This window comes from Cetorhinus maximus, chromosome 1 (genome assembly GCF_964194155.1).
Source record: "Cetorhinus maximus chromosome 1, sCetMax3.hap1.1, whole genome shotgun sequence".
Lineage (NCBI taxonomy): Eukaryota > Metazoa > Chordata > Chondrichthyes > Lamniformes > Cetorhinidae > Cetorhinus > Cetorhinus maximus.
In genome coordinates, this window is record NC_135879.1 from 85,455,032 (window position 1) to 85,482,822 (window position 27,791).

Genomic DNA, 27,791 nt, shown 5'->3' on the forward strand with positions numbered 1-27,791 from the left:
TAAAAATTCTGCAACTTCTGTCTGTTCAATTGCTTATATAACATAAACAGAAAGTGCTGTAAAAATTCAGCAGGTCTGGCAGCATCTGTGGAGAGAGAAACAGAGTTGACATCTTAAGTGCAATATGACTCTTCTTCGGAACTGAATTGAGTTGCATAAGCAAACACCTTCCTGTCAATGATAACTATCTGCTTTATGTACTCTATCAAAATTCCAATGTCATGCCATGAGCAGAATGTGCATAAGGATGTCCGATAACCAAAAGCAAAATATTGCAGATACTGAGAATCTGAAATAAAAGCAGAAAATGCTGAAAATACTAAGCAGGTCAGGCATCATCGGGGCAGAGAGAAACAGTGTTAACAGGCTGCATTTTACAAGGGGTGATGTGGGTAGCTCACCACCACCATCACCACCCCACCCCCATCCCCAGAAGGAAGTTGTCTTGAAGCCGAGTTACTCTGTACAAGCCCGCCCTGCAGCTATAATGCACTGCGGATTGGCTAAATTGGGTAACGGTGGGACTTCCACTCCCCACTGGGGAGGAAGTCCTGCCCTTGGGTGCTGTCGGCCAATCAGATTGGCCAGCAGCTCCAGCAGTGCCACGAGATCAGTAGTGCGTGCTGCCAGGACAGCGACCAGTCCTGGGAAGAAGGCCCAATGAATTTCGGAGTGAGGCAAGTCTAGGGTATTGGGTGGAGAGAGCTCGGCTAACTTAGAAAGGCGGGGGGCGGGGGGGGTGTTGGGTTTTTCAGAGCAGGCAGGTAGGAAGGAAGCAGACGGTACTACCTTTGGGGGGTTGCCCCTGATCCCTGATGCGCAAAGGGCACCTCCTGAAGATAGTACCCACTTCCTTTCCGCCCTTTTAAAAACGACCAGCCCATTCTTGCCCGCCTGCCCATGCCAACTGTACTATGGTGTGGGCAGCATATCATCAGGGTCAATTGGCTTGTTAGTAAGCTCAATTGACCCCTAATTATTTTTTAAAAAAACATGGCGGGCGGGCTGCCGATTTTGGTGCTCGCCCACCTACCGTGTTATGGGGGTGGGTGGGAAGTGGTGGCTCGGCACCCACCCTATTTTACATGCCCACACCCACCAAAAACATGCCCACTTCAACATTTCAGGTCTGTGATGTCTGCTAGACCTGCTGAATATTTACAGCATTCTCTGTTTTTATGCCCAATAACCAAGTTGAATTCATAACGTTTCCCTCGTCAAATCAGGTGCATGAAAACCATTTTTACTTAGAACAGAAATTAAATCTTTTAAGCTGCTAGAGGAAGTTCCATTTACTATTACAACCAAGAGGTGAAAAACATACAGGGCCTAATATTACAGGGGCAAAAAGAGGCAGGGGAGCCCGATTCCTGGATTTCCACCCGCATTCCTGTCCTCTGCTATTCTCAAGGGCACGGGATAAGGATGCAGGTTGCGATCCTGCATTTAGCAATTCTGACGTTGACAAATCCACTGTGGGGTTATGATTTTAGAACCTCCGCAATTTTCAAGGATTCAGGCCAGCTTTGGAAGGTTTCAAAAACCATGGGGGAAGACTCTCCTGGAGCCAGGAGCCTTTTGACGGGTACGTTTAAAAGTGGTTGACAACTTCTCATATCATAATTAGATACTATATGATAATTTCTGTTTTTATTTTAGATTTTCAGTATCTGCAGTATTTTGCTTTTGGTTACCGGGCATTCTTATGCACACACTGTTCATGGTGTAACATTGGCATTTTTGTAGAGTACATGAAGGAAAAATGCAGTGATTGATGATAGGGTTTTGTTATTAAATGGTAAGTGATAATTAAATTGACCAGCATTGTGAAAGTGTTCAGGTGAATTTGAGTAATTTATCCAGTGAATAAAATGCTTTTCTGCATTGAATAGCATTGAGATTCTGATTTTATTGGATCAATTGCCCTGTGCTTTGATCTTTTCTTTGATTGACAGGTCTTCCATCTGTTCAGCCTTAGAAGCAGTGGAACAGATGGCTGAGTTATTTGATTGATGGTTTAGCCATCTGTTCTGCCTTTGATGGCCATCTGTTCCAATCCTTCAATAGCTTAAATGCATTCAGCTCTGGAGGATTTGTTGACACAGTTGTGCAATTGAATCTCATTATGAATGTTTGGTTGAGCTCTAAACCCCACTAATGGACTGAGCTTGGCAGGGGTTGTTGATACAACTGTCAAGGGGACTGTGTGCTTTGTTTTGAAAGACAGTTTTATGAGCTCCTAAGAGGATTATGTTCTTTGAGGAGGTTTTTAAGGGGCTGTTTGTTTATTTTGACAGTTTCACGAGGATCTAGAAGACTTCCCGATATGATTATGGGGCTCATGAGTTCTGTACATGGTGGATACTGGGTGGATGCACATGGGGGGGTTTGAGGGGCCATGGAAGGTCTGGACAGAAGCAAGGAGAGATTTGAGGGAGCATGGGGGTGGGTGGGGTTAGGGGGTGAGGGGTGACAGCTAGGGTATCAGACACTGATGTACGGAACTGGGCCATTGTTCGAGTAAATGGAGGTTGACCCTTTAACCTGTCTACCTTGGCATCTGCCTGCCTCCTACCCACCTTGGACCTGTTTTGGGAGGCGGCAGGCCCAGCTCCAGCCATCTCCAACACCCTGCTATGAAAATAGTGTGGGCGGGCACTACCGGGCAAGAGGCCTGATCACAACGTTGGGAAACCTCCCGTTTGGCGATTACCACATCAAAGGGGAAATCCGGCCCATGAAGTTACAGCAAAAATTAAATTTGGCATCAAGGTCAGTTGGAAACCCATTAATCAATTCTTGTAGCTACATGCCTGCGCAAGAATTCAATATTTTAGAATTCAGGTTAGATATAGATAAGCAATCTTCATTTTAATGGTAAAGTTTGTGCTCTCTCAAACTCGAAGAAATGTGCGGGTATTGATTTTAACCCAGCAGGAGAAATTGAAAGTCAAACTGCTGCTCCAGATTTCACGCCTGGTATATTTTAACTCCCAGACCTAATTAACAATTGACAAGCTAGCTTTGTCTCCCCTCCCTGATCATGTCAAGAATAGGAAGCTCACCCACTTTCTGGGCATAATTTCCGGCAGGCTTCCAGAGGCCTACTTAAAGGGAGGTTGCATTCACTTTGTTGGCATTATTGACTTTAACTGCTGTAAAATGTAAGGTTATCAAAAGCAAGGTCCCAGGCTCTCTATAACCTTCCCAGAAGAGATGAAGTTGAGTTAAATTGTTGCAAGAGACTGGGAGGGCTCCCATGGAGGTTCAGGTCCATAATATTTATGTTTTTCAGGTAATTAAACTTATTGAAACATGACTTGAATTTCTAGGATGCAACCAAAAAAAATTCAAGCTTTAGAAAAAGCTAATCTGATGACGATATCAGGGTGCAAAATTTATATCCACACTATTTCTAGTGAAGTCAGAGGTACTCTATGGCCAGGATTTTACGGCCCTGCAGTGCAGTGTCTCCCCCAACTTGGTGGATGTGGCAAGCCATTTAAACTCCCATTCAGTTCAGCGGGATCATAATATCCCGGTGGGCAGCAGGGGCCACAAAATCCTGGCACATGTTTATGATTTTGCAACAAATTGCAATCAGAAGAAACCTTCCCTTTCACTGGATACTTATTGATCATGTGGGCACTACTGCATCTGTAATTTTGATCTGCAATTGATCAGACCTACTCATTGTATAAATATTACAGTATGTGTCCTCTGTTTTATTATTCTGTTTATTAACAACGTACCAAATCCTGGAGATGAACACAACTGACTGCACCATTCAAACAAGTCAAACATGAACACAATGAATTGACATTTGCTCACCACTATGGGTAGATTTAGAACCAGAAGCAAAACGATGTGTAAGTCTCTAACATATATCTTTCTACATTATATACATTATGAGTTTATTTATGTTTAAATATGTTACAATTAAGTAAAGCCAGAATGCTTTAGTATTTATTAACTTCTGTAACTTTGTGTATACTCGCTATACTAATGTTACTTATCTCCTTCATTTCTCCAAATGGTGATTGAAATGGGGTATGATGCTTTAAGAGCTATTTTGTACAATTGAAATTCAAGTCATGCCATTAGAGTATGTGATTTTCCGGCTAATTAGATGTAGTAAATGTAAATACTGCTTTTGTGAGAGTTTAATTTAATGGCTTTGTGTAACAGAGGAAATGAATAGTCATTATTAATTATGTAGCAACTAAAGTAAACCAGAGAAACAAATAATAATGACATTGTTTAATTTTAATTTAGGAAGCTGCAATAATAATTGGCTACAGTTAAAAACTCTATCCATCATTTCTTAGACAATAAATACATCTATTGTATTATACACTTCTGATTTAGTTTGAGACTAGTTAATGTACTCACCTGGCCAGCTGATGAGGGGCTAGCACAATTCTTCCTGTAACAAGCCAATATGTGGGCAGTTTGGTTAACCAGTATCTCTCTAACAGTCTTCAGAGGTTGGTTTAGAATGGCTCTGTATGCTGGTTGAAATGATCAAAATAAAACATTTAAGACCTGCTCCCTATGCAAGGAAATCCTGGCTTCATGTGGCCAAGTAACATAAGCAGTATCATTATGGAAAACATTCATTATATTTTAAATACATTGAGAATAACTATTATGTAAATTTTAAATGATCACTGTCGGGAAGTTCAGAAAAAAATGCAATTTTGAGTCTTCCCACAATATACTGAAATGATTCAATTCATGGATCCTCCGATCAAAACCTGCTTAAAAACATGATTGTAATCCTCCTGTGGGGAATGTACTTATTTTTGGAGGGTGAGGGTAATTGCAAATGAAGTGTGATGCTTCAGGAATACTTGATGCCAACTTCACTTTAACAGAGATGTTAACTCTTAAGTGTCAAAAGAATTTGGTACATGCTGTCCTTCCTTTGAGGAGTACTTTAATATTTTTCATGAGTTGCAATATCAGAAGTGAAGAAATGTTTCTAGCCCCAGCACTCCCTTCACCTTGATAAGTACAATTTTGACCCATGCATGAAAATGAAGGGGAAGGAGTTAGTTTCAAAGTAACTGTTTGGCAATTTTACATGTTTTGTAAACAACGATAGAAATTGCCATCAAATTGATATAAACTATCACACTAGATGAATAACTTCAATTCATCATTTTTTTGTTGAAAGGGAAATGTTGGCCACGACATCCAGAGAACTCCTTGACTTTCTACAAATAGTGGGATCTTTCATGTTTCCTTGAACAAGAATGTGGGCTTTGGTTTAACATATCATCCAAAAGATAGTGGAGTAAATTGTCATTGGTACCTTATGGGTGGTTAGCTGGTATGGCAGTTTGCCTAACTGTTATAGAACCTCCATGCTTTTTGTTCCATTGAAAATCAGCACTCACCTGGTGCAGCACTGAAATGTCAGTCTAGTTATAGTTATATACTCAAGTCCAAAAGCGGGGATTGAACCCATAAGCTTCTGACTCAGACAAAAGTGCTACCAGCTGAACCAAATGGATACTGACCAATACACTGAATTTTGCCCAGTTTCAATTATCAATATTAAGAACGTGAAAAATAGTGGAAGGAAGTAGCCACGATGCCATCCATGATACGTGGATTGTTTGAAGATGTTCTTGGAAATGCAGCATCTGTAGCTGCTGCTCTAACTAAAAATCCCCCATCAGCATAGGAAATTTCACTTAGGATGGTACAGCTTGTTCCTGACCTTCCAATTTCATGTTCAACTGTGCCATTTAAAGCTTAAGATGATGAAATAGTGTGTGCACAATACTTCAAGTAGTAGCTTCTAGAGGCTCCCAACTTAGGTTTGTACCATCCATTTATGGGTCTCATGAGAGATTGAAAAGTAAGGTATTTGGCACCCACCTTCATCTTTCTCCTGACACAAGTAAAGCATCCTTCAGTTGGATCCAGGTACAAGGGAATTTTCTGACTGCACTGACTTGGTTGGTGACTTCAACTTTTCCATTGTGCTTTTACTGGAGGATGGCCTTCAGCCCCAGGGATGACTATCCTAGCTGGATGAGCAGAGCCTCCAAACCCTCTGAATCAATCTTAGCCAAAATACCCATATGTCTCTATAGGGTGGTCATTGCCGGAAGCCCCTAATACAAGACACTGCTGTGATGTGCGGGGATGATGCCATCATGTATTGGGATCTGTCAATACATATGGAGAACCATTGCAGTTCGAGATGGAAAAGGTCCAATTGCAAGTAAGTGAGAGTGTACATGGGTTGGGGGCGGTGGGGTTTGTGGGGTCCAAGTTAGCACTAGAGCAAATTGGTTTCACCTTTATACTAATACTGAAATCAAGGAATGTGAATCCACTATTGCTGACTTAATACAACCAAGTTATAAATACAATCTGAAATGAACAAATATAGTATTCACAAAATAACATGCTGATGTAATGTACTTATTGTGATCATGGTGATAATGGCATAATTACAGCTGTTTTCAAAGAAAACACTGCTTTGACTGCCCAATGAAATATGATAGCAATATGACTTGAATTCTATCTGGATTAATCTTTGGGAAATGAGTCCTTTATTTATTAGGCACAAATTTTACACTGTGAACTAAAAAGGGTATTTTTTGCAGGTAGATAAAATCAGTCCAACTAATTTAAGACAAACTTAACGGAATTAGTTCACCTGCAGTTCAAAGGCTTCTCTGTGTATTCATAAACACAAACATTAGAACTGTAACAATCCTTCAAAATGTCAGCTGTAACATTTAAAAAGTGTTCCCAAGCTACTAATGTACTTGATATATTTATAGCAGCAGAACAAAGCTCACTCAAGCAGGCACATTCCAGTGCTATTGAACTAGTGCAGATCCTGCTCCAAAGTTTGGGAGAGCTTTGATATACAGTATAAATTCACTCTATAAAGCAGTTTCAAGTTTGTTGATCTAACAAATCAAAACACTTTAAAATAAGAACTTTTAATTATTCAACATTAAAGTTCTACATTACTGTACTGTCTTCATCAAATGAAGCATCCAGCTTTTTGTAATAAAGATTGTTGTTGATTTTTTTAAGTGAATTTTGAACTAAAATATTAATGATGATAGAAACTGGACATACAGTCAGAAGCAGTGTTAGTACTTGTACACCCAAACACTAACTCAATAGAGGGAGCATGTCATGTGCATCAGATGAATGGGATATACTAGACTAACAGAGGAATTATAAATGCTGCTGCAGGCACCATGGTACTGCATGCTAGAACTAGTTACCAAAACAGGCAGCAAGTCAGTAAGCATTTGCTATGCACACTAGTCCATGTCAGGTTGAAGCCAAAGTCAAATTCTCTTATTACAAACAGACCAATTATGTGGAAGGAGGGAAATTTGTCTAGACAGTCCCTTTGAATATTCTTGCAGTATACCCCTTGTTGGCCAACTGAGGCAAGATAGCGTAAATGGGATGGAGGGAGGGCAAAAATCAAGGGAGGAAAACTGAAAGAAGCATCAAATGACAAATTACAGCAGCCACACAAAATTTTACCTGACTTGGCAAAGAAATTGATAAGTGCATCTGTCTCACAGCTCTTGTATAAATCAGCGTGCTGGGAACTGCAGTTCAGAGTCAGGTTGTGGATGCGTAGGCGTCTGTGACCAGCAACATTAGTATACAGCAAGGCACACTGGAAAAAAATAAAACAAACCACATGATATATATCCCTTGCATTTCTGATTTATAAACCATAATCTTTAAACCATTAATAGCCTCTCAGCCGCTTAGCTATATATGAAAAGTATACTGCATTAATGCAAGAAATGTTTAACACTCAAAAAAGACAAACATTGATAATTAGAAAGTTTTGGCACAGTGATATTTGAAAAAGAAATGACCCGATGAACTCTTAAGGGTAAATATTATGAACCTGCATGCTTGACATGGAGTTTCATGGGCAGACCATGCAAGTTGAGAACTTAAAGATTAGCATGCCCTGCAAAATTTTCACCTGTTATACATACCGTCAGAAATTCTTGCTTCCCTCTGCATCTTCAATTCCTGCCATGTGCAGCAATGTATCGGGAGTGCAAATTTGTACTGCCTAGAATTTAGTAGCTACATCCGTATCCTGAATTATCTTCTTTCCAATAAAGCTGAGATAAAGTTTTCCACTGCAATTATATGGAACTCATTCCCTATTAGCCTTAAACAATTTACCTCAGCAATATGACAATCCATATATAGTCACTTACTGTCAAATCATTCCTGTAACTATAATGCAGTGTCATTCACTGTGATGTTCCTTTGACTCTGTTCCCTGTTGGTGCTAATTTATTGTAATTTGTTTTGTTTTATGAACTGTTGACATAATTATCAATCAGTTTCATCTGGAGCTGGTTGATAGATTATTAGGTAAACTAGGAGGTTTTAGTTATGTTAAGAAAGAAGTGACTATAAATCTGGAAGCAAAATGTAATACAAACATGCCCTAAATCTTGTTCTGCTTTTGTTTAATAAATGCTAACTTTAGCCCAAAATTAAATTTTACTTCCAATTTTCCATCGTACTGTTTGTCCTGAAGTCTTCAAACCTTCCGCACTTCTATTGGTTAAAGGTTAAGGTAGAATATGAACATAATATTAACAAGATTGAAATGTTTCAACTTATACAGAAGTGATGTGTTTATTTTATCTAAAAATTGCAGTGTCATTGGGTAGTTTGTTTACATACTTTTGGTACTGTGTAACACTATCTGTAATACTCAAGTGGAATTTAGTACTAGTACTTTACCTTAACATTTAAATAGTATCTATTATTATTAAGGTATCAGCCTTGCCTCAGTGTTAGCACTTTCACCTCTGAATCAGAAAATTGTGGGTTCAAGTCCAACTCCAGAGATTCTGTACATAATCTAGGCTGACACTTCAAAGGTGACTGCACTTCAAAGGTGACTGCACTTCAAAGGTACTTAATTGGCTGTAAAGCACTTTATGATGTCCTGAAGTCATGAAAGGTGCTATATAAATGTAAGTACTTTTTAAAAAACTTATTTTTCTTTCTCCTCCCTTCCTTTGGCTCCAAGCCAACCAAATAAGATTGTGAGAAATTCATTTGCTCCAAAGCTTCTACAATTAATGTTTTTTTCAAATATTTGTTCTTGGGACATGAAGCATCGCTGGCATGGTCAGTATTTATTGCCCATTCCTAATTACCATTGAGCATTGATTGTAAGCCACCTTCTTGAACTGCTGCAGTCCATCTGGTGTAGGTATACCCACAGTGCTATTAGGGAGGGAGTTCCAGGATTTTGACCTAGTGACAGTGAAGGAACAATAATATCGTTCTAAGTCAGGATGGTGTGTGACTTTGAGGGGAACTTGCAGGTGGTCGTGTTCCCGTGGGTCAGCTGCCCTTGTCCTCTAGGTGGTAGAGATCACGGGTTTGGGAAGTGTTGTCGAAGGAGCCTTGGCAAGTTATAGCAGTGCATCTTGTTGATAGTACATACCAATGCTGTTGTGTGCTGGTGCTGCAGAGAATCAATGTTTAAGGTGGTGGATGGAGTACCAAACAAGGATGCTGCTTTGTCATGGATGGTGTCAAGCTTCTTGAATATTGTTGGAATTGCACACATCTAGGCAAATGGAGAGTATTCCATTACACTCCTGACTTGTGCCTTGTAGATAATGCACAGCTTTGGGGAGACAGGAGGTGAGTTGAGATGTTAGAGTGTTAAAGGTGAAATTTCCTGCAGTTTGTAGCATTCTTCATTTGAGCAGCAGCATCTTGGCCACATTCACTATTTGCCCATGACAGAATGGTCTACCATCCCGAATCAAGGGGAAGCAAGTCAGAAAGAAAGATAAACAAATAGACTGAAAGAAAAATAGAAAGCACTTGCATTTTATGTCATGCCTTTTTTGACCTCAGGATGCCCCAAAGCCCAGTGCAGTCAAAGAATTATTTTTGAAGTGTAGATAAATGTGGCAACCAATTTGTACAGTAAGGTGCTGCATATGACAGCAGGATAAATGACCAATTAAATTGTTTTTGGTGGAGTTGTTTGAAGGATAATGTTGGCCCGGGTTTTGGGAGTACTCTTTTGCTCATCATGACATGCCATTCCATGTCACTGCCATTCTTTTACTATACTATTCCTGTCCGCTATCAACTTTTTAACTAAATACAACTTACCGCGGTTGACTTCCATTTTGTAAAATAGTCCTACAGGTGTTAAGCTCTGGAAACTCTTTTTGTATTTTGTGGTAAGTTCAGGTAATGCAGTCATGTTGATGCACTATACCTGGATTAAGGCTCCATTCTCTTCGTTGAGTTTATCATCATGTTTGAATTCTACTGTGATTGCCTTGTCACAGTCAATGGCAGCCACTTCCACATCTGTTGTGTTGTTCATATACATGGAACCCAAGAAGTCAGTCGCTCTGAAGCCTTGATAAATAAAATGTTTCAAAAAATAATATACAGAATGTACAAAGAGCACAAAAAAAATGCTAAAAAACAGATGCACGTGTCACTGGTTTCCTCATCTGTAGATGGCAGCAGTTCAACACATTGTAAACATTGGGTATTTAATGTGAGACATTAGTCTGTTACCATTATAAAAAAGCTTTATAAAGATATATTTTTGCCATTTTTGTCTGGTATCAAGCTTTCATATCCCATCAAAACATTGGTCCAGATCTTCTGTGTGGGGGGAGGGAGGGTTGGGGGTTGGGGGGGGGGGGGGAGGAGGCTCAAATCCCAGAAGTACCCTGGAAGATGTGCTGGGGGACTCCCCTGGAAGTCCCCATACAAGGACTCCACGGGAATTACCAGGGAAGTTTCAATTTGTGGTGGGCAATTACCCTGTGGCTGGAACCCTCCGAAACTTTGATTTAAATCAGAGACTTTGGCTGGTTCCAACTCTCTTGGCAGAATAATTACCCAGAAAAAGTTAGAAGGATGAAAACCACTCTAACTTCTGAATAAATTTAACACTTACCTCACCCCACATCTGATGGGACCCCTGACTACCAACCCTCGCCCCCCGATCTCCCGACTACCCCCGCTTCTCCCAGCCCCTGACTACCCACACTCACCCTGACCACCCAAACCCATCCCATCCTGATTACCTTCCCTACCCTACCACCCAATTACTCCCACCACCCGACCATCTGACCCACCCTACCCCCATAACCTGTTCCCCCCAACTCCCTGAATACTCTTCCAAGCAATCCTCATCCTCGACTACATCCCGACCCCCCCACCACCCGACTACCTGCCCGTGGACTCCCTCCCCTCTCCGCACTCCTTCCTCCCTCTCCAGACTCCTTCCCCTCCCTGTACTTCCCCCCTCCGCACTCCTCTTACATCTTCCACCATCCCCTCACATCTACCTCCCAATTGCAATCTTCTCCCCGTTACCCCCTTCTCCCGCTGTAGTCCCTCCTCCCAAACCGACCCTCCCCCGCAGCATCCTTCCCCCTCTCCCAACCTCACACCCCCCCTGACACTTTCATTCTCCCCCTCCCAACCTCACTCCCCCCCACCACCTTCATTTCCTCTCCCAGCCCCCCGTCCATTTTCCTCTCCCAAACACAGCAGGACCTTCCTCTCCACTCCCTTGGCCATCATCCATTGTGAGCAGACCCTCAATGGTGACTTTCCACCTTCTGTGAGCTGCTTTGAGATGGAGCCATGTCCATGAGAATCCACCCAGCATGCCATGGACATTCCTCAAGGATTCCGTTGCTGTTGGGCTCCAGCGTCTTCTGCTCGTCAGATGTCCGCAATGTGAGCAAGGTCCTGGCGGTAAGTCCTGACTTCCGCACCTCACACTTGTCAAGCCGTGTTCTGAACTGGCACGTTTTGCGGCTGATGTGGGCAGACTATCCAGCGCAGAGGGGGGTGATTCTGGAAGGCTGGCCTTATAATGATATGCAGGTGTATTACAATGAGGTCCCTAGCGTCCGAAGGCGGGAAACGCAGCTTGCCCTGGACGGCCAGAGCGGATGATCGCAAACTGGCTTCACGAAGTTGTGAAACCAATTTTTGGGCTTCTCATCATATTGTCCGTTCACACCGCCGAATACGCCTGACGCTAGCAAGTACGGAAAATTCCACCCTGTGTTAAAGTATTCTTGCTTGTAATCGCTGTTGTGGAATAGTGAACTATTATTATTTAAATTAAGGCTAATCAACACAGACAGTGCTCTCTCTGGTACAATAGAATCAAATCAGGCAACTACTACATAGCTAAGTCGTTTCTTTGCAACAAAAAGTCACCATGGTACATTTTTCAAATATAATTTATGTTTTTTGGATTACAATGTTTTTAATTGGAAAGGTTTTACATGCAACATTATGTTAAATATTTAGGAAAATAGAAATGAAATCGCAGAAAGACAGGCTTAGGCCCATTGCGCCTGAGTCTAGTTCTTCATCTGGAGCTATTTAATTTATAAATATATTAATACATTTCTCTCACATTTCCTGTGTATTTTTATATTTTTCCTTCTCAAATAATTATATTTTTAATGCGCCTGTCACTGCCTAAACTTGTTTTCGACACCCTTTTAAAAATGACACCCTTTTAAAAATACTAAGCAGTGTAATTAAACCAATTTGTAAGCCATCCAAATATAATCAGGCTGATGTGCTATGAGTGATGCAAGAATATGGAGTGCTTTGAAGGAAGGAATGTGGAGGAACTGAGGAACAAAGGGACATTTTCACAGATGATTATGGAACTACAGGCTGGAAATTACTTTTGGCGCACCATCTGGGGTTAATTGTGGATTATTAAACATTTTTGGGAAAATTCCTGCCTTCTCATTAATCTTTTTAATTCCTAATTTCAGCAGCGGGTGGATGCTGTGTGATATAGCAGCCTGGCAAATGGAGCATTGGGGCCAATTAGACACTTGAGCAGCATTTAAATGGATTCAGCTAAGAATGAAAAAAAACATTTATTTCTGTAGGAGACAGCGGGCCAAGGGATATTACTACTACATTCCTGTGAAATGGAGGCCAACCTGAGTGAAAACTATCACCATTTGTTGACCATGGGCAGGAAGTGGTCATCCACAAAATGTGGGAAAGGAGGGATATTCCGTGCAGGATAATTCTGAACTGCCTCCTTTTCAATCCTCCTTATTGCACTCCTAGTTTGGTATCATCTACTGACTTGACAGCTTTGTGCTTAGATTTTGAATCAAGGCAATTTATGTGAAGTAGAAACAGTCGTGGTCTCAACACCCAAGTCCTGCAACATCCCACTCTACCTCTTCCCACGCTGACATAATTCAACAACAACTTGCATTTATAAAGCACTTTTAACGTAAAAGAAAAAAACATCGTGTTACTGGATGCTAGTCAGACAAGCAGTCAGAAAATTTAGAGATAGTAGGGGAGTCAAGAAAGGTGGTGGTGAGGTAGACCTGGGTGTTTGTCAGCAAGTGTGGGAAAACTGACAGTTTTTTGGATGATTTTGCCAAGAGGCAGCAAGTAGATGAGAAACAGAAGGGAGTCAAGGATAGATCCTAGGAGGGATACTACACTTATCTGTGTGGGAGTGGGAAGAGAAACCATTGTAGTTGATTCTCTGGCTAAGACTGGATAGATAAGAATGGAGCCAGGAGAGTGGAGCCACATCCAGCCAGACAATGGAGGAGGGATGCGTGGTCAACAAATTCAAAGAAAGATGAGCAGGATAAGTTCGCTGTAGTTATACTCACATGGGATGACATTTGTGAATTTAATAAGGGCTATTTCAGTATTGTGGTAGGGGCAGGGGCCTGATTGGAGGGATTCAAACATAGAATTCTGGGAAAGATTTTGGAAGCGACAGCACATAAAACAAGATTGGCATTTATATAGTGCCTATCACAACTACAGGAGTTCCCAAAGCCCTTTACAGCCAATGAAGTATTATCATTGTTGTAATGTAGGAAATGCAGCAGCCAATTTGCACACAGCAAGTGCCCACACACAGGAACATGTTAATGATCAGGTAATCTGTTTTTGTGATGTTGATTGAGGGATAAATATTAACAAGGACAACTCCCCTATTCTTCTTCGAAATATTGCCATAGGATCTTCTACGTCCACTTGAGAGGGTAGACAGGGCCTTCGATTAATGCCTCATCTGAAAGATGGCACCTCTGAAATGCAGTACTCCCTCAATACTGCACCGGAGTGAACTTCAGTGATTTTCGTCCTCAAGTCCAGTAGTAAGACTTGAACCAACAACTTTGTGACTCAGAGGCAAGAATGCTATCAAATAAGCCTTTTAAGTGAGAAGTGAGAAGTGGGGTGGTGGTTGTGGTCAGGGGTGGTTTTATGAGGATGATTAATGGCTAGAGATTTGAAGGAGAGTGAATAGTGCTGGAGGAAAGGGAATCATTAGCAATATCAACTAACATGGAGGCCAGGAAAGGAAGTTGGATGGTTAGCAATTTGGTGGGAATAGGGTCTAGGGAGGTCTCATGAACAAGAGGTGGATCTCATTAACAAGGTGAGCTTGAAGGGCATGGCAGGAAATAGGAGAGAAACTAGAGAGTGGTGTGAGTTCTGGGTAGGGAAAAATTTAGGGGAAATTTGGTCTGGTGAGCTGGGGGAAGAGAGGGCAGTGGCAGAGGGAGCTGAATGCCCGTTCCTGACTCTGTCCTCGTCCTCCAGACCCACAACCCTCAGATACCTGTGCTCCTTCGATTTTAGCCTCTTGAGCATCCCAGATTTTAATTGAAGCACCGGGTATATCAAAAAATGAGGTGTCAACCTGGTGAAGCCACAACACAGGGCTATTTGCATGGCAAACAGTGGAAGCAGCATGTGATAAAAATTAAAGCAAAATACTGTGGATGCTGGAAATCTGAAAAAAGAAAATGTTGGTAAAACTCAGCAGTTCTGGCAGCAACTGCGGAGAGAGAAGCAGAGTTAACGTTTTAGTCCAATATGACTCTTGGAATGGGATAGACATAGCTGGGTGATTCTGCAACCAAGTGCAGTCCTGCCACATCCAGTTGTGAATGGTGGTGGACAATTAAACAATGAATCAGAGGAGAAGGCTCCACAAATATCTCCAACCTCACTGATGGAAGAACCCAGCAGATAAGTGCAAAAGACAAGATTGAAGCAATTGCAACTTCAGCCGGAAGTACCGGACGGATGATCCATCCTGGCCTCCTCTTGAGGTCCCCAGCATCACAGATGTCAGTCTTCAGCCGATTTGATTCACTCCATGTGACATCAAGAAATGGTTGAAGGCACTGGACACTGTGAAGGCTATGGGCCCCGACAACATCCCAGCAATAGTACTGAAGACTTGTGCTCCAGAACTAGCCACGCCCCTAGCCAAACTGTTCCAGTACAGCTACAACACTGGCATCTACATGGCAATGTGGGAAATTTATCTCAATAGTTATGCATTCTTCTAACTCTCTTTTAACTACTTTGATGCCATTTTGATGAGTTTCTACTTGTATCTGTATTTGTCCCAGTAAGCCCCTTCTGGTCTCAGTGCAGGGTTAGTACAGGCAATGTTTCTTTTTATTTGTTAATTCTTTTAAATTAATTCTTTCTTAGTCTGAGTTTAGTTATGAAAAGTTTATATTTGCATAGTATGTTTAGCATTCTTAGTTTTTAACTCTTATTAGATGTTGTTTAACATTCTCCTTCAATCCATTTGCTTTAGATCCCTTAATTTAACGCTCCTGGACTTTGCTATATCAGAATCACAGATCATGCTAAACAATCATCCTGTGGCTGCTGATCTTCAGATATTATGACTTCAACTTCCTGGACATTATCTGGGTCATTGATGGATACTAGGTGAGCATTGCCTCTCATAATTATCTTGATGCCCTTGGCTCATGAGGCCATCACATTATCAATTCTGACTTTAAAGTGCTTGCATTTTCCCAATTTATATTTATTTGGTTGGGATCTACCATTCAAATTACTTTCCTATGGTTACAAAACGCTCATATTTTCTCCTAAGAGTCACCTGATCTTTTCCTGTTGACCAGTTGGTCCTTAACGTCAGTTTGGATTTTTTTTGAATCAGAGATATTTAACTAAGGTAGTTTATTTTCACTTTCTTTTCAGTCCATCCTGTTATTTATAAACGCTCTATACTCTTGAATGTTACATTTATTTCCATCTTCTAGGGTTAACGACAGTTTTGATATTCCCACTATATCAAAATTCCCCACTGCCACGATAACCTCCAGTACACCATTTCTGATATTTCCAATATTCATGAATGTAAACTTCATTGTGGATCTTCCTCATTTCATATTTCCTTGGATCTACCTATATCTAAGCTCCTGTGTCTTCTGGGTGTCTGTATCAAAATTCACTTCTTGGCTACCTTATACCTAAAATCCATCTAATCTGGGATCCAGTTTACTCCTCAGTTCCCCCCATCTATATATTTTAAATGATTTTGATTGCTACTCGATATTCCATAGAAATGTAGAAGTTTGCAGGACAGAAGGACACTTGGCCCATTGTGTCTGTGCTGACTCTTTGCAATCCTAAATGAACCCCCGGCCTTACTCTCTTCCGAAAGCCTTGTATTTTCTTCTATTTACATACTTACTCAATTTCCCCTTGCTATATTCAAAGTTCTCTGTTTCAGCCATGCCTTGTGGTGAAGAATACCATGCCTAAACAACCCTCCCTATGAAGAAATTTCACCTAAACATCTCTCCAACTTTCTTATGTAATAATTTGATGGTTGCATTTGCTTCCACCACCACTGGCAGGGGGCACACTTCCCAAGCAGATAGTTGCAGTGCCTGTTACATCATTGGCAGTGTTGCCGCAGGTAGCTGTCTGCATCAAAGAACGCTGTTTTGGATGCCTCCCAATCAATGCCTCACTCCCATACCCTCACTGCCTCACTCCCACTACCCACCCCCGCCCCGCTTGCTACTTTGCTTGCTGCACACCCACCCCGCAGCAGCACCACTTGCCACTTCACTCGCCGCCCACCTACCACTTTGCTCACTACCCCACTAGCCGTTTAGCTAGGGGAGCAGGCCAGCGAGTGAGGCAGCAAGGGCTCAAGGGTTGGGAGCAGAATGGCGAGCGGAGCAGCAAGAGGGTGGACAAGAGGCGGCAAGTAGCAGCAAGGGGGACAGTGAGCTGGGCAGTGAGCACCGCAGCAAGAAGCAGCAAGTGGGTGGTGGAATGTCAGTGACACTGACTTCCCATTCCAGTGTAATACAGTGTAATTTGACAATAATGATTCCTAGTCACTGACTCTCAGATAAAATAGTCTTTCTACGTTTGCTCTAACAAAATTTTAAGAACCTTTACTAAATCACAGTAGTCTTCTCAGCTCCAGTGGAAACTGTCCAGATAATGGATGGGATTCCACCATTTCCTGTTTTTATTTCTGATACTGCGATCAGAAATAAAAACAAAAAATACTTAAAGCTACTGAACACAAGGGCACGGATTTTGCCACAAAATCAGTGGTTAAAGAGTAAAGGGACACCAACTTCTGATGACTGCACATAAACACAAAAATCAGGAGGTTTCTGTTCACGGTAACTGACTCCTCCAGAAACTTTGCTATACTGGAATCTCGCCCAATCTCAGCATTCAAATATATTTAGGATGTGAAGTTGTGGTAGACTCGCCAGAAAATGTTCAGGGTTTGTCCATTTTAAGTAAATTTTTAATGGCATGATAAGTCTTAATTGTTGCCAAAATGCCTTTCTAGAACTGAAACTTAACTTTTATAAATATGGACTCTTATTCCTTCAGAATTTAATTAGTGATAACTAATAAACAAAATGTTTTTAAAAAAACATTTTCTTTGACTCCTTTATCTCTCTCAACCCTATCTTTCTTTCCCTTGATATTTTGCTTTTTTTATTTGAGTCAACATTAAATTAAATATTTTAACTTAAACTTCCTGGTTCAGGCTCTGCATACTACCAAAAGGATTCTTTAATCTGTACAGATATGCAGTTGCTAGCCCTGTTTACGCATGTCCCAGATTCTCTGATCTGGGCACTGCACGGAAATGAATTTCCAATTATCGCAAGTTCTGGTGCAAGAGCCTGCAAAAGATTTGTGGGCAATTGTACAAGTAACAAATGGTTGCCGCTGGTCTTTTGCTGTTGGCCATAAAATTCAGGCCAATCCCATTTCTGTTTGAATCACATAATGACCTGGAACTCCCTACCTAAGAGGTTATTGGAAGTGGAGATGACGAATGATTTCAAAAGGAAATTGGTTTGGCACTTGACGGAAATAAACTGCCAGGGCTACTTAGATACAGCAAGAAAATTGGAGTGATTAGACTGCTCTACAGGGAATCAGCAGAGACTCAATGAAACAAATGGCCTCCTTCTGTGCCATAATGACTCTCTATGACTCTCTAATATTGTCACAAAACTACTTCCATGCAATGGTGATTTCTGTTACTCTAATTTTGTGAACAAATATATTAAAAAAAACAAACAGGTGTTTTTTTTATGCCCATTAAATTTTGAAGTTCAGATTATGCTGACAAACCATAAGAAAGAAGGAAAAATTGCATTTATTTAGTGCTTTTCACGATCATTGGATTTTTCAAAGTACTTCCAGCCTATGAAGTATTTTGGGAATGTAGCTACTGTTATAATATAGGAAATGAAGCAACCAATTTGCACACAGCAAACTTCCACGAACAGGCATGTGATAATGACCAGAAAATGTTGATTGGGGGTTAAATATTGGCCAGGACACCAGAATAACTCCCCTGCTCTTAATCAAAATAATGCTCCGGGATCTTTTACATCCACTCCAGTAGGCAGATGGAGTCTTGGTCGTCCAAATACAGCACATCCAGCAGTGCAGCACTCCTTCAGGACTGCACTGGGGTGTCAGCTTAGATATTTTTGCTCAAGCCCTGAAGTGGAACCTTGTGACACAGAGGCAACAGCATGACCAAATGAGCCACGGTTGGCATCTTCACTTCACTCTCATAGACCCAAACCTTTGCACAGATGGTGAGGTTCCCCATCTTAACAAAAATGGTGGTGGAGGCCTGGATGCAAAGTTCTGCCCCCAAACCTAGCCTCCGCTATTTTCATGGTGGGGGGGAGATGGGGGCAGCTTCTAAGGTGCAAATCCGTGGTTCATAGAGGCAACTACACATATTAAACTGCAGCTGCCTCATTCACACTTGATTTTGGCAGCTGATATGTCTAAAGCACAATTGGTGGGATTTTACAGTCCCACTTGCTGCAGGACAGAAAATTTAGCAGACCAGCAAAACGTCCACTGACGTCAGGTGGAAATTTCCCATCCCGTACGCACTTCAGACCAAGTAGGAGAAATTCTAAAGCTGGAGTTCTTTGGAGGGGTAGGGTCCTGAGACACCTTTGGGAGAGGTAAGGTGCCCTTTGGGATTGTTAAAAATAGACATGAATGTGCGTAAAAAGTGCATAAAGTCATTGGAACTGCCAAGACAGCTGTCAAGAAAATTGTCAAGATAGCTGTCAAGCAATTTAAATCTCCTGCCCTTTAAATTTAAAGGCAAACAGCTTGCAGGTTAAAAAAAACTCAATGCTTGCTATTTCATTCTGTCTGTTGAAATAAGCCTGAGGGGCTATCATTATAGGATTTGTGTTGCATGGCAGATTTCACAACCTTTTATGATCACAATGGGGTACCTGTCAGTTCATAGTTTAACTGATAGCTCCAAGTGGTTATAAACTCTTTGAAGTGGGACTATGAATACAGATGCTTGTTTTCATAAGGGATTAAGGGAAGTTAAATGTACAGAATTTTTTTTTTTAATCAGTGAGAGTGATTTTTTCAAACAGTGAATTCATCAATAGACGCTTAAGAACTATATTTAATCTCAGTATGGGTCCTGAGGTCTGACCTTGGTGGATACTGGTTGAGTTGGCATGGTAGAGGTAAGGGCAAAGGGTGGTGGGCATGGGTTGCCATGAATTGGCACTAAGTTGGCATAAGGTTTATAAAGGGCCACAGGGAGTGGAAGACACAGGTTGGCATGGAGAGTATGAAGGCCCATGGTGGGTGGGGGCATGAGGTGGCATTTTGAGAGTTGGGGGATGAGGGTATGTGATGGGTGATGGCTATTTTTTGTTTCATTTGTTTTCATAGTCTCAACAAAGTCCCAGTGCACCAAAACTGGCCTTTTGCTCACCTCCGCATCAGGCAGCCTCTAACCTCTTTCCAGGGGTTGCCCGCCATGACTCCCATTTTCACCCTCTTGGACCTAAAATCTGACTTTCTGGGGCACTTGTCCCCGGGTCGGGTTTGTGGTGCCAGGAATTGTCCCAAATCTGTGCTCTCTCTGGCCCAGGGCTGAACATTCAGGCCATAGTGTCTAAAATTCTCACTGTGCTCCAGTCTTGTGACACCCTTTATTCTTACTTGAACGTATGTTGCCATGTAATGCAGCCTCACCTGTGTTTGTCCTGACCCTCATGATAGCATCAAATCCTATTGGTTTCTGTACATCCTTTCTTAGGTTGTTCAAGAAATGTTCAGCATCAGTCTGTATCTGCACAAAAAATAATGAGAAAAAGTGTTAGCTGTCTTGTTACCACCAGTTAATGGCACTACTGTTACTAATCTCAGTGCTCCATGACTTATAGCAAAAAATATCAATAGGGTTTTGTTAATGCACCGATTTAAAACTATAATGAACTATTGTTACACTGGGATATCAATATAGTATCTCCTTTAAATCAATAGTTTTGTATTATTATATCATGCCAATATATATTGGGAGAGCATTCTGATTAAATATTTTTTATTTTTTGTTTTTATATCTGATTAAATATTATGTTGATTGCCAGATTGTCAATGATTAATCCGCCTCCATCAACACCCTGGAGGTCACCGTTGACCAGAAACTTAATTAGACCAAGTACATAAATACTGTGGGTACAACAACAGGTCAGAAGCTGGGAATTCTGCGACAAGTAGTTGACCTCCTGACTCCACAAAGCCTTTTCACATCTAAAGACACATGTCAGGTCTGCAGTAGGATATCTTCCACTTGCCTGGATGAATACAACTCTAATAACACACAGAAATCTTGACATTAACCAGGACAAAGCAGCCAATTTGGCACCTCATCCACCACCATCACACCATGGCTGCATTGTACAGAATTTACAAGATGTACTGCCAGGGTTTCTGCAATGGCACATTTCAAATCCCTACCTCTATTGCCTAGGACAAGAGCAGCAGGTGGATGGGAACACCAACACCTGCAAGTAACCTCTCTAAGCCACACACCATCTTAACTATGAACTATATTACCATTTATTATTGCTAGGGTCAAAATCCTGGAATTTCCTCCCTAACAATGCTGTGTACCTACACCTGCAGCGGTTCGTGAAAGTTGCACATCGCTCAGTTAGGGATGGGCAATAAATGCGGGCCTTGCCAACAATGCCTATGCACATGCACAAATGAAATCTATTAGAAAGTAATGAGCAGGTTTCTGTTTAACTCTAAAATCATAAGGCATATGTGTTTCTCTCTGAATAAGTCTACAGGCATTCATGTATTCATGTTTATTTTACGGAAAGATTTGTACAAGTAAATTAGCTTAGAGAAATTCACCTGCAATAACTGCAAAGCTATTATTAACAAACTTCAATACTGTGTATCGTTTAACATTGGTATCGTCCTGGATTCTACATCTATCAGCAACTTACAGTCTATCTCATTCACAATACACCTGTTGTTGGACAAGAGGTGGAACAAGACTTGATGGATGAGGTGAATGGGAACTCAGGACAGCCAAGCATGTTAAAATGATCAAGAACACTAAGCAAAATGTTACCTGAAAATTATTGTACTTGTACACGCTGCCACCAGTAGACATTGGCACGATCCCCATGGTTGTGACATCCACATACTGGTTTGGAAACAGAAACACATCCACACAGCAGCTATTGGCCACACAGTCCTTTGCCAAGGTCTCATAAAAATGTGACTGTGGTTGAAAAAGTATCTGCAGGGATTTAAAACAAATGATCATTTAACGCGAGCAATGTTCTCTTTATTTTGAGGGCAGATCTTATGAGTGTCCATAAAATAAAGATTGCGGATAAATTGTTCTGCCAACGTAATTTAATAGAGTTCTAGGTAATAGAGAAGGAAAATTTAATAATCGTGAATAAAAAGAAGTTCTTTAAAGTTTAAAGAATACTCCATGGACAGAACTTCACCCATGTCAGGCAGGCTTGGTGGGGGTGGGAGGGGGCGGTCGGGAAGCTGACCGCTGCCCGCGATCGGGGCCAGACTGCGATTTCAAGCAGGTGGGCCAATTAAGGCCTGCCCAGTGTGAAATGCGAGCGGCAGCGCCCAGCGCTGCATGTGCGGGCGGTGGGAGGAGGGTAAGCAGGAGAGGCGCGAACTTTGCACATACGTGCGAGTGCGCACTTCGTAATATCCCTGAGGCACAGAGCTGCCTCAAGGAGATGAAGCATTGTATAAAAAAAAGAAAATAAAAATGTCATGAAACATGTCCCCTCATGTGACTCTATCACATGAGCATGGGCATGTTATTAATTGGGTTTTAAAATTCTTATTTCACTTTTATTTGCTTTAGGAAACCTCATCCTGCCCGTGGATGAGGTTTCCTAAAACGTGCAAAGGCCGTTTGGCATATTCGTCTGCCCGCTAACTGTAAGGTTGGACGGGCAGCGAAAAATTCCACTTAATTAATCATTTAATGATCTTAACAGCCCTTTTATTTGTTGGTGGGCGCGCTGCTGACTCAGGCAATGCACCCGCTGAACGAAATATCGCGCAACTGTGTGTTGATGTCGGGACGCTCGCCCGACGTAACGCAGATCATTTTATGCTCAAGCGGGTCGAGCACGCGCCCACCCACTGAGCTAAAAATTTTTCCCCATGATAAGGTTGTCTTACAGTAGACATGTTCTTTATAAAACACAACCTTATTTAAAAAGCTTGTCGTCTAAAAAAAATGAATTTGCTACAATTGGATCAGCTATAGATTCCTGTTCCATTTGAATGGTATCGCACGCTCCCATAAACGGACTACTTTTATAGGTATTGACTCACACTGTCTTCAATCTGCATGATAGCAATACCCAAAGTTGTAACCTGTCCCGTGACCTGAAATAGATCAGTGTCAGCTGTACTGAGGGAGTGCTGCACTGTCAGAGATGTCATCTTTCGGATGAGGTGTCAAACAAAAGCTCCGTCTGTCCTCTCTGGTGAATGTAAAAGATTCCAAGGTACTATTTTGGAAAAGGGCAAGAGAGTTCTCCTGGCATCCTGGCCAATCTTTAACACTCAACAGACATGCCTAAAACAGTTTAGCTCGTCATTATCACATTGCTGAATATGGGACATTGCTGTGCACGTTTCCTATATTCCAACTGTGACTACACTTCAAAATATACTTCATTGGCTGTAAAATGCTTTGGGATGTTCTGAGTTCATGAAAAGCAAATCTTTCTTTTTCTGCTACTTTCTTTCTTCTGTATGTTCCTGATAATATTGTGGGCGAGTAGCTAATAATACAGATTAGCTGATGTTTACATCTCTGGTGCATAAGTAAACTTAAAATGTAAAACTAGGTCAGCAGGAACACAAAGTGTTCTATCAACACACACTTTTCCAGCTACTGTACCTTTTCTTTGTCCGTATTCACCAGCTTCTTGTCATCTCTGTTTTTCAGTTTACCCGGCGCTTCAGCTGTCGGCAGGGATGAGTGGAATATAAATAACTTCCCAGAACATTCTGCAGCCTGTTGAAAATAAAAGTACTTAGTATACCTGACATTGAACTGTTCGTTGAAGTGTTTATTACAGAATTTTATTCACAATTTTCTCTGTTTTCCACAACTTTCATTAGATATTCCGCAAGAAATAATCCTATTTATCCAATGGTCAGCTAGTTAAGACAATTAGCAGCTGAATCATACAGAAAAGAAACAGCCCATGTTAAATCCATACTATGCTGATTTCAGCTGGCTTGGTGGTAGGAATGTTATAGTTGACCTCAGCACTACTTAAAGAGATGGGAAAAAAATTGGTCAGAGTTGTCACCTCTGTTTGTTATTCAAAGACAGAAAATGTTGTCAGCAGGTCAGGTGGCATTCTTGGACTGAGAAACAAAGTTAATGTTACAGGTTGATGACCTTCTACCACAACAGCAAAAGGTTTTAAGCAAGTACAGAGGCAGGAGAATGGGGGAGTCTAGGGAAAGGACAAAATGGAAGGTCTGTAACAGGGTGCAAGGAGGAAAGATTAAATTACAAAAGGGATGATAGTTAATCTCTCCTGCCTTCCACTCTATCACAGATCTTCCCTTTTGCTGCTTCCTTCCTTTACTTGCTTAAAGTTTGTTACATTTCTAACTTTTTCCAGTTCTGATGAACGATCATCAAAATAAAACTTTAACTGTTTCCGCTGCAAATTAGGAACTTTATGCCATTGGGGCTCCTGGAGATCAGGGTCATGGGGGTGCCACCAGATTTCATAGTGGATGATGGGATGCACACTGCTCACATTAAATTCTGCCCAATGCCATTTGGAAAGGGGAGAAAATTGGCAGGAAAACATTTTTTAATGAAAGATTCAAGTACATATTTATGGAATATTAGTTTTATCATCTTCCAGCAAGTTGCATCAAATGATCCATGCATGAGAATATGATCAAGATTAACAGTATTTTAGATGTCATAAAGTATTTCATTTTAAAGGGTTGATATCCTCTGGAATAAGTTCTTGATAGATGTGCTTCTTTAAGAAGAATCTGCAAGCTGGGGAGGGAGGAGGCATTGTGGCACATTGGATGTGGCATTCCATTGTCACTGAAACCTTGAAAGTATTTCCCAGAGTTTATCCTGAAATTTGCCATTGGATTTTTTTTCTCTGTGTCTACCCATTATAACTATCTATTTGAATTTACTGCATCCAATACTTAAATAATTTTAAAAACCATTATCATATCTCCTCTAAGACAACATTTCTACAAAATGAATAACCCAACTCTCTAAGCCTATCCTCATAACTATGAGATCTAAGTTTAGGCATAATCTTTGTTGCTTTTCTCTGTGCTCTCTCTCTAGGGCCTCAGGGCCAACACATAAAGGAATAAAGTATACAGTGATCTTGAAAATAGTGAGATTGCATTCCACTTCTGGTGTGGAATCTCATTTTCTGGATATGTAAAACAGAGAACTAGGTACAGAGGTCAGTCAGCCATATAGTGGTTTTCTTACTTCCCATCCATTAAGGTCAATGGCCAGAAAACAAGAAGCAACACAAATCAGTTGTGCTGGTCTCTGTGTCAAAATTACGATCCAACTAACTGGGATTCCACACTGGAAGCAGTTTCCTCATTTCAAGGCTTTTTTAAAAAACTTTGCTTAGGTAGGAATAGTTGAACTGTTCACATTTATTTCCTGTGCATATGCTGAAGGGTATAAATCCAGTTTAATATGTTTAAATTGTTCTTCTTATTTCCCCCACAGTTTACATCATAATACAGAGAATATACCACACAGAAAAAGTTCATTTGGCCCAACAGGTCCCCATGGTGGTAATACTCCACACAAACTTCCTTCCAGTGAGTAGACAAAAACTTGGCAGATGGAATATAAGGTGGGAAAATGTGAGGTTTTGCATTTTGGCAGGAAGAGAGGAGTTGAATATTATTTAAATGGAGAAAGACTGCAGAAAATTACAGCACAGAGGGATTTGGGAGTCCTCGTGCATGAATCCCAAAAAGCTAACATACAAGTTCAGCAGGTAATAGGGAAGGCAAATGGAATGCTGGTCTTTATTTCAAAGGGAATGGAGTATAAAAATAGGGAAGTCTTGCTAAAACTATTCAAGGCACTAGTTAGACCACACCAAGAATACTGTGAACAATTTTGGTCCCCTTATCTAAGGAAAGATATACTGGCATTGCAGGCAGTCCAGAGAAGATTCACTAGGTTGATCCTGGGTATGGAGGGATTTTCTTATGAGGAGAAGTTGAGTAGGTTGAGCCTGTATTCATTAGAGTTTAGAAGAATGAGATGCGACCTTAATGAAACATATAAGACTCTCGGGGGGCTTGACTGGGTAGATGCTGAGAGGTTGTAACCACTTATGGGAGAGTCTAAGACCAGAGGGCATAACCTCAGAGTAAGGGGTCACCCATTTAAGACAGAGGTGAGGAGGAATTTCTTCTCTCAGAGGGTAGTGAATCTGTGGGATTCATTACCGCAGAGAGCTGTAGAGGCTGGGTCGTTAAGTATATTCAAGGCTGAGATAGACAGGTTTTTAATCTGTAAGGGGATCAAAGGTTATGGGGAAAAGGCAGGAAGGTGGAGTTGAAGATTATCAGATCAGCCATGATCTCATTGAATGGCAGAGCAGACTCAATGAGCCGAATGGCCTACTTCTGCTCCTACGTCTTATGGTCATGTCTTATTCTCTCTTTTCTTTAGATTCCCTTAAATAATCTCTGAAATCTCATATCAGCTCCAAACTGTCTCATTGAAGTGGTCTTGGTAAAATTAACAAATTAGCACCTGGCCTCCCTTTGACAATTCCTTTGATGTCATGGCAATGATTGATACCTGCATATGTTATGTGAGATGCCAGGTGTACATGTTGAACATGAGTGCAGATCCTACCAGTTTGTTGCACAGAGCATGGACATCAATGAGCCACACCAGTGTGCCAGTTGTCAACAATTGTCCAGATCAGGCAGACGGGAGGCTGAAGAATTACACCACTTGCCTTGTACTAGTAGTGTGAGGCCTGAACCATTTTTGAATTTGGGCCTCAGTTGCATAAAAATAGAGGGAAAATTATTTAGTGACTGTTATGCGCATGTCCTCCAGTGATCCCTTTAATAATCACTGGTCATGCTCTAAGACCTAATACCAATGGGCAGGCCCTGTTCTTTAGATTTAAACTTACAATAGAGTCCTACCGCCAGTTTAGGACCAATTTGCATATATAAGTCAGCACCTGCATATTTTCTGTGGGAATGCTGACTCATCTCCTGTTTGAAATCTTGGCTGAAAAAATGCATTGTGCAGCCAATTTTTTTTTTAAGAAGTCATCTGTCGACCATCGTCTTCTGCAGCATTAACTAGGCGGGTGGCAGTCGAAAAATTGCCCGTAATAACTTCTGCAAAATTCACAAAGCTGTCAGCAATTGATTATGTGCGGATCTACAAATTCCAAAAAAAGGGTTAATTCTAACTTAGTAAGAAAGTGGTTGTGTTTTTTCATTTCAAATTCCAGCTGTGCATATCTGAATCCTCAGCCAAAACATGAAGAGATCTTGGCTGCTATCAATGAAAAAAAACCTAGAATTAGTGACGAACAAGAAAGTCTGTCTTTTGGGAACAAAGAAAATAGCAATTAGATCTGTCCACTTACTTAAAAGGTTATGTGGTTTGTATTTGCCTTCAGAGAGTTAGTACTGTCTACATTAACAAGGCAGTTGTGAATAATTATTACAAGTTCTTGGTATTAGGGAGTACTGGCACAATATATTCCCTTTTAATTCTGACAACAGAGGCCTTGCTTTGAAGTTAAAGACAGAACCTTAAAATGGGGCTGTTCAAGTCCAATAAACCCAGTGGGATAAACTAAAAATAAACATGCCCTTTGTTCATGTGATACTGCATTTTGAGATAAGCTGACATTCTTCGCATTTACAAAGCCGACAGAAAAAGAGTGAAGTAACTCAACATATTTGTAATTAGCAGTATCTTTTTGTTGCTACCATAATCTTCTGATATTGAATGATTGAGAGTGCAGAAACCT

The 27,791-nt window shown here is 41.1% G+C and overlaps 1 protein-coding gene across 1 annotated transcript in view; it reads right to left on the reverse strand.

Moving 5' to 3' along the window:
- sec24d (SEC24 homolog D, COPII coat complex component) overlaps positions 1–27,791 on the reverse strand; it is a 244,257-nt gene that overhangs the window by 34,075 nt on the left and 182,391 nt on the right. Inside the window, exons 14-19 of the mRNA XM_078543241.1 lie at positions 23,645–23,761; positions 21,821–21,991; positions 20,428–20,524; positions 10,289–10,434; positions 7,537–7,675; positions 4,393–4,511 (exon numbers count right to left, since the gene is read on the reverse strand). Coding sequence (XP_078399367.1) covers positions 4,393–4,511; positions 7,537–7,675; positions 10,289–10,434; positions 20,428–20,524; positions 21,821–21,991; positions 23,645–23,761 — 789 coding nt within the window. The remainder of the gene's footprint in view (positions 1–4,392; positions 4,512–7,536; positions 7,676–10,288; positions 10,435–20,427; positions 20,525–21,820; positions 21,992–23,644; positions 23,762–27,791) is intronic.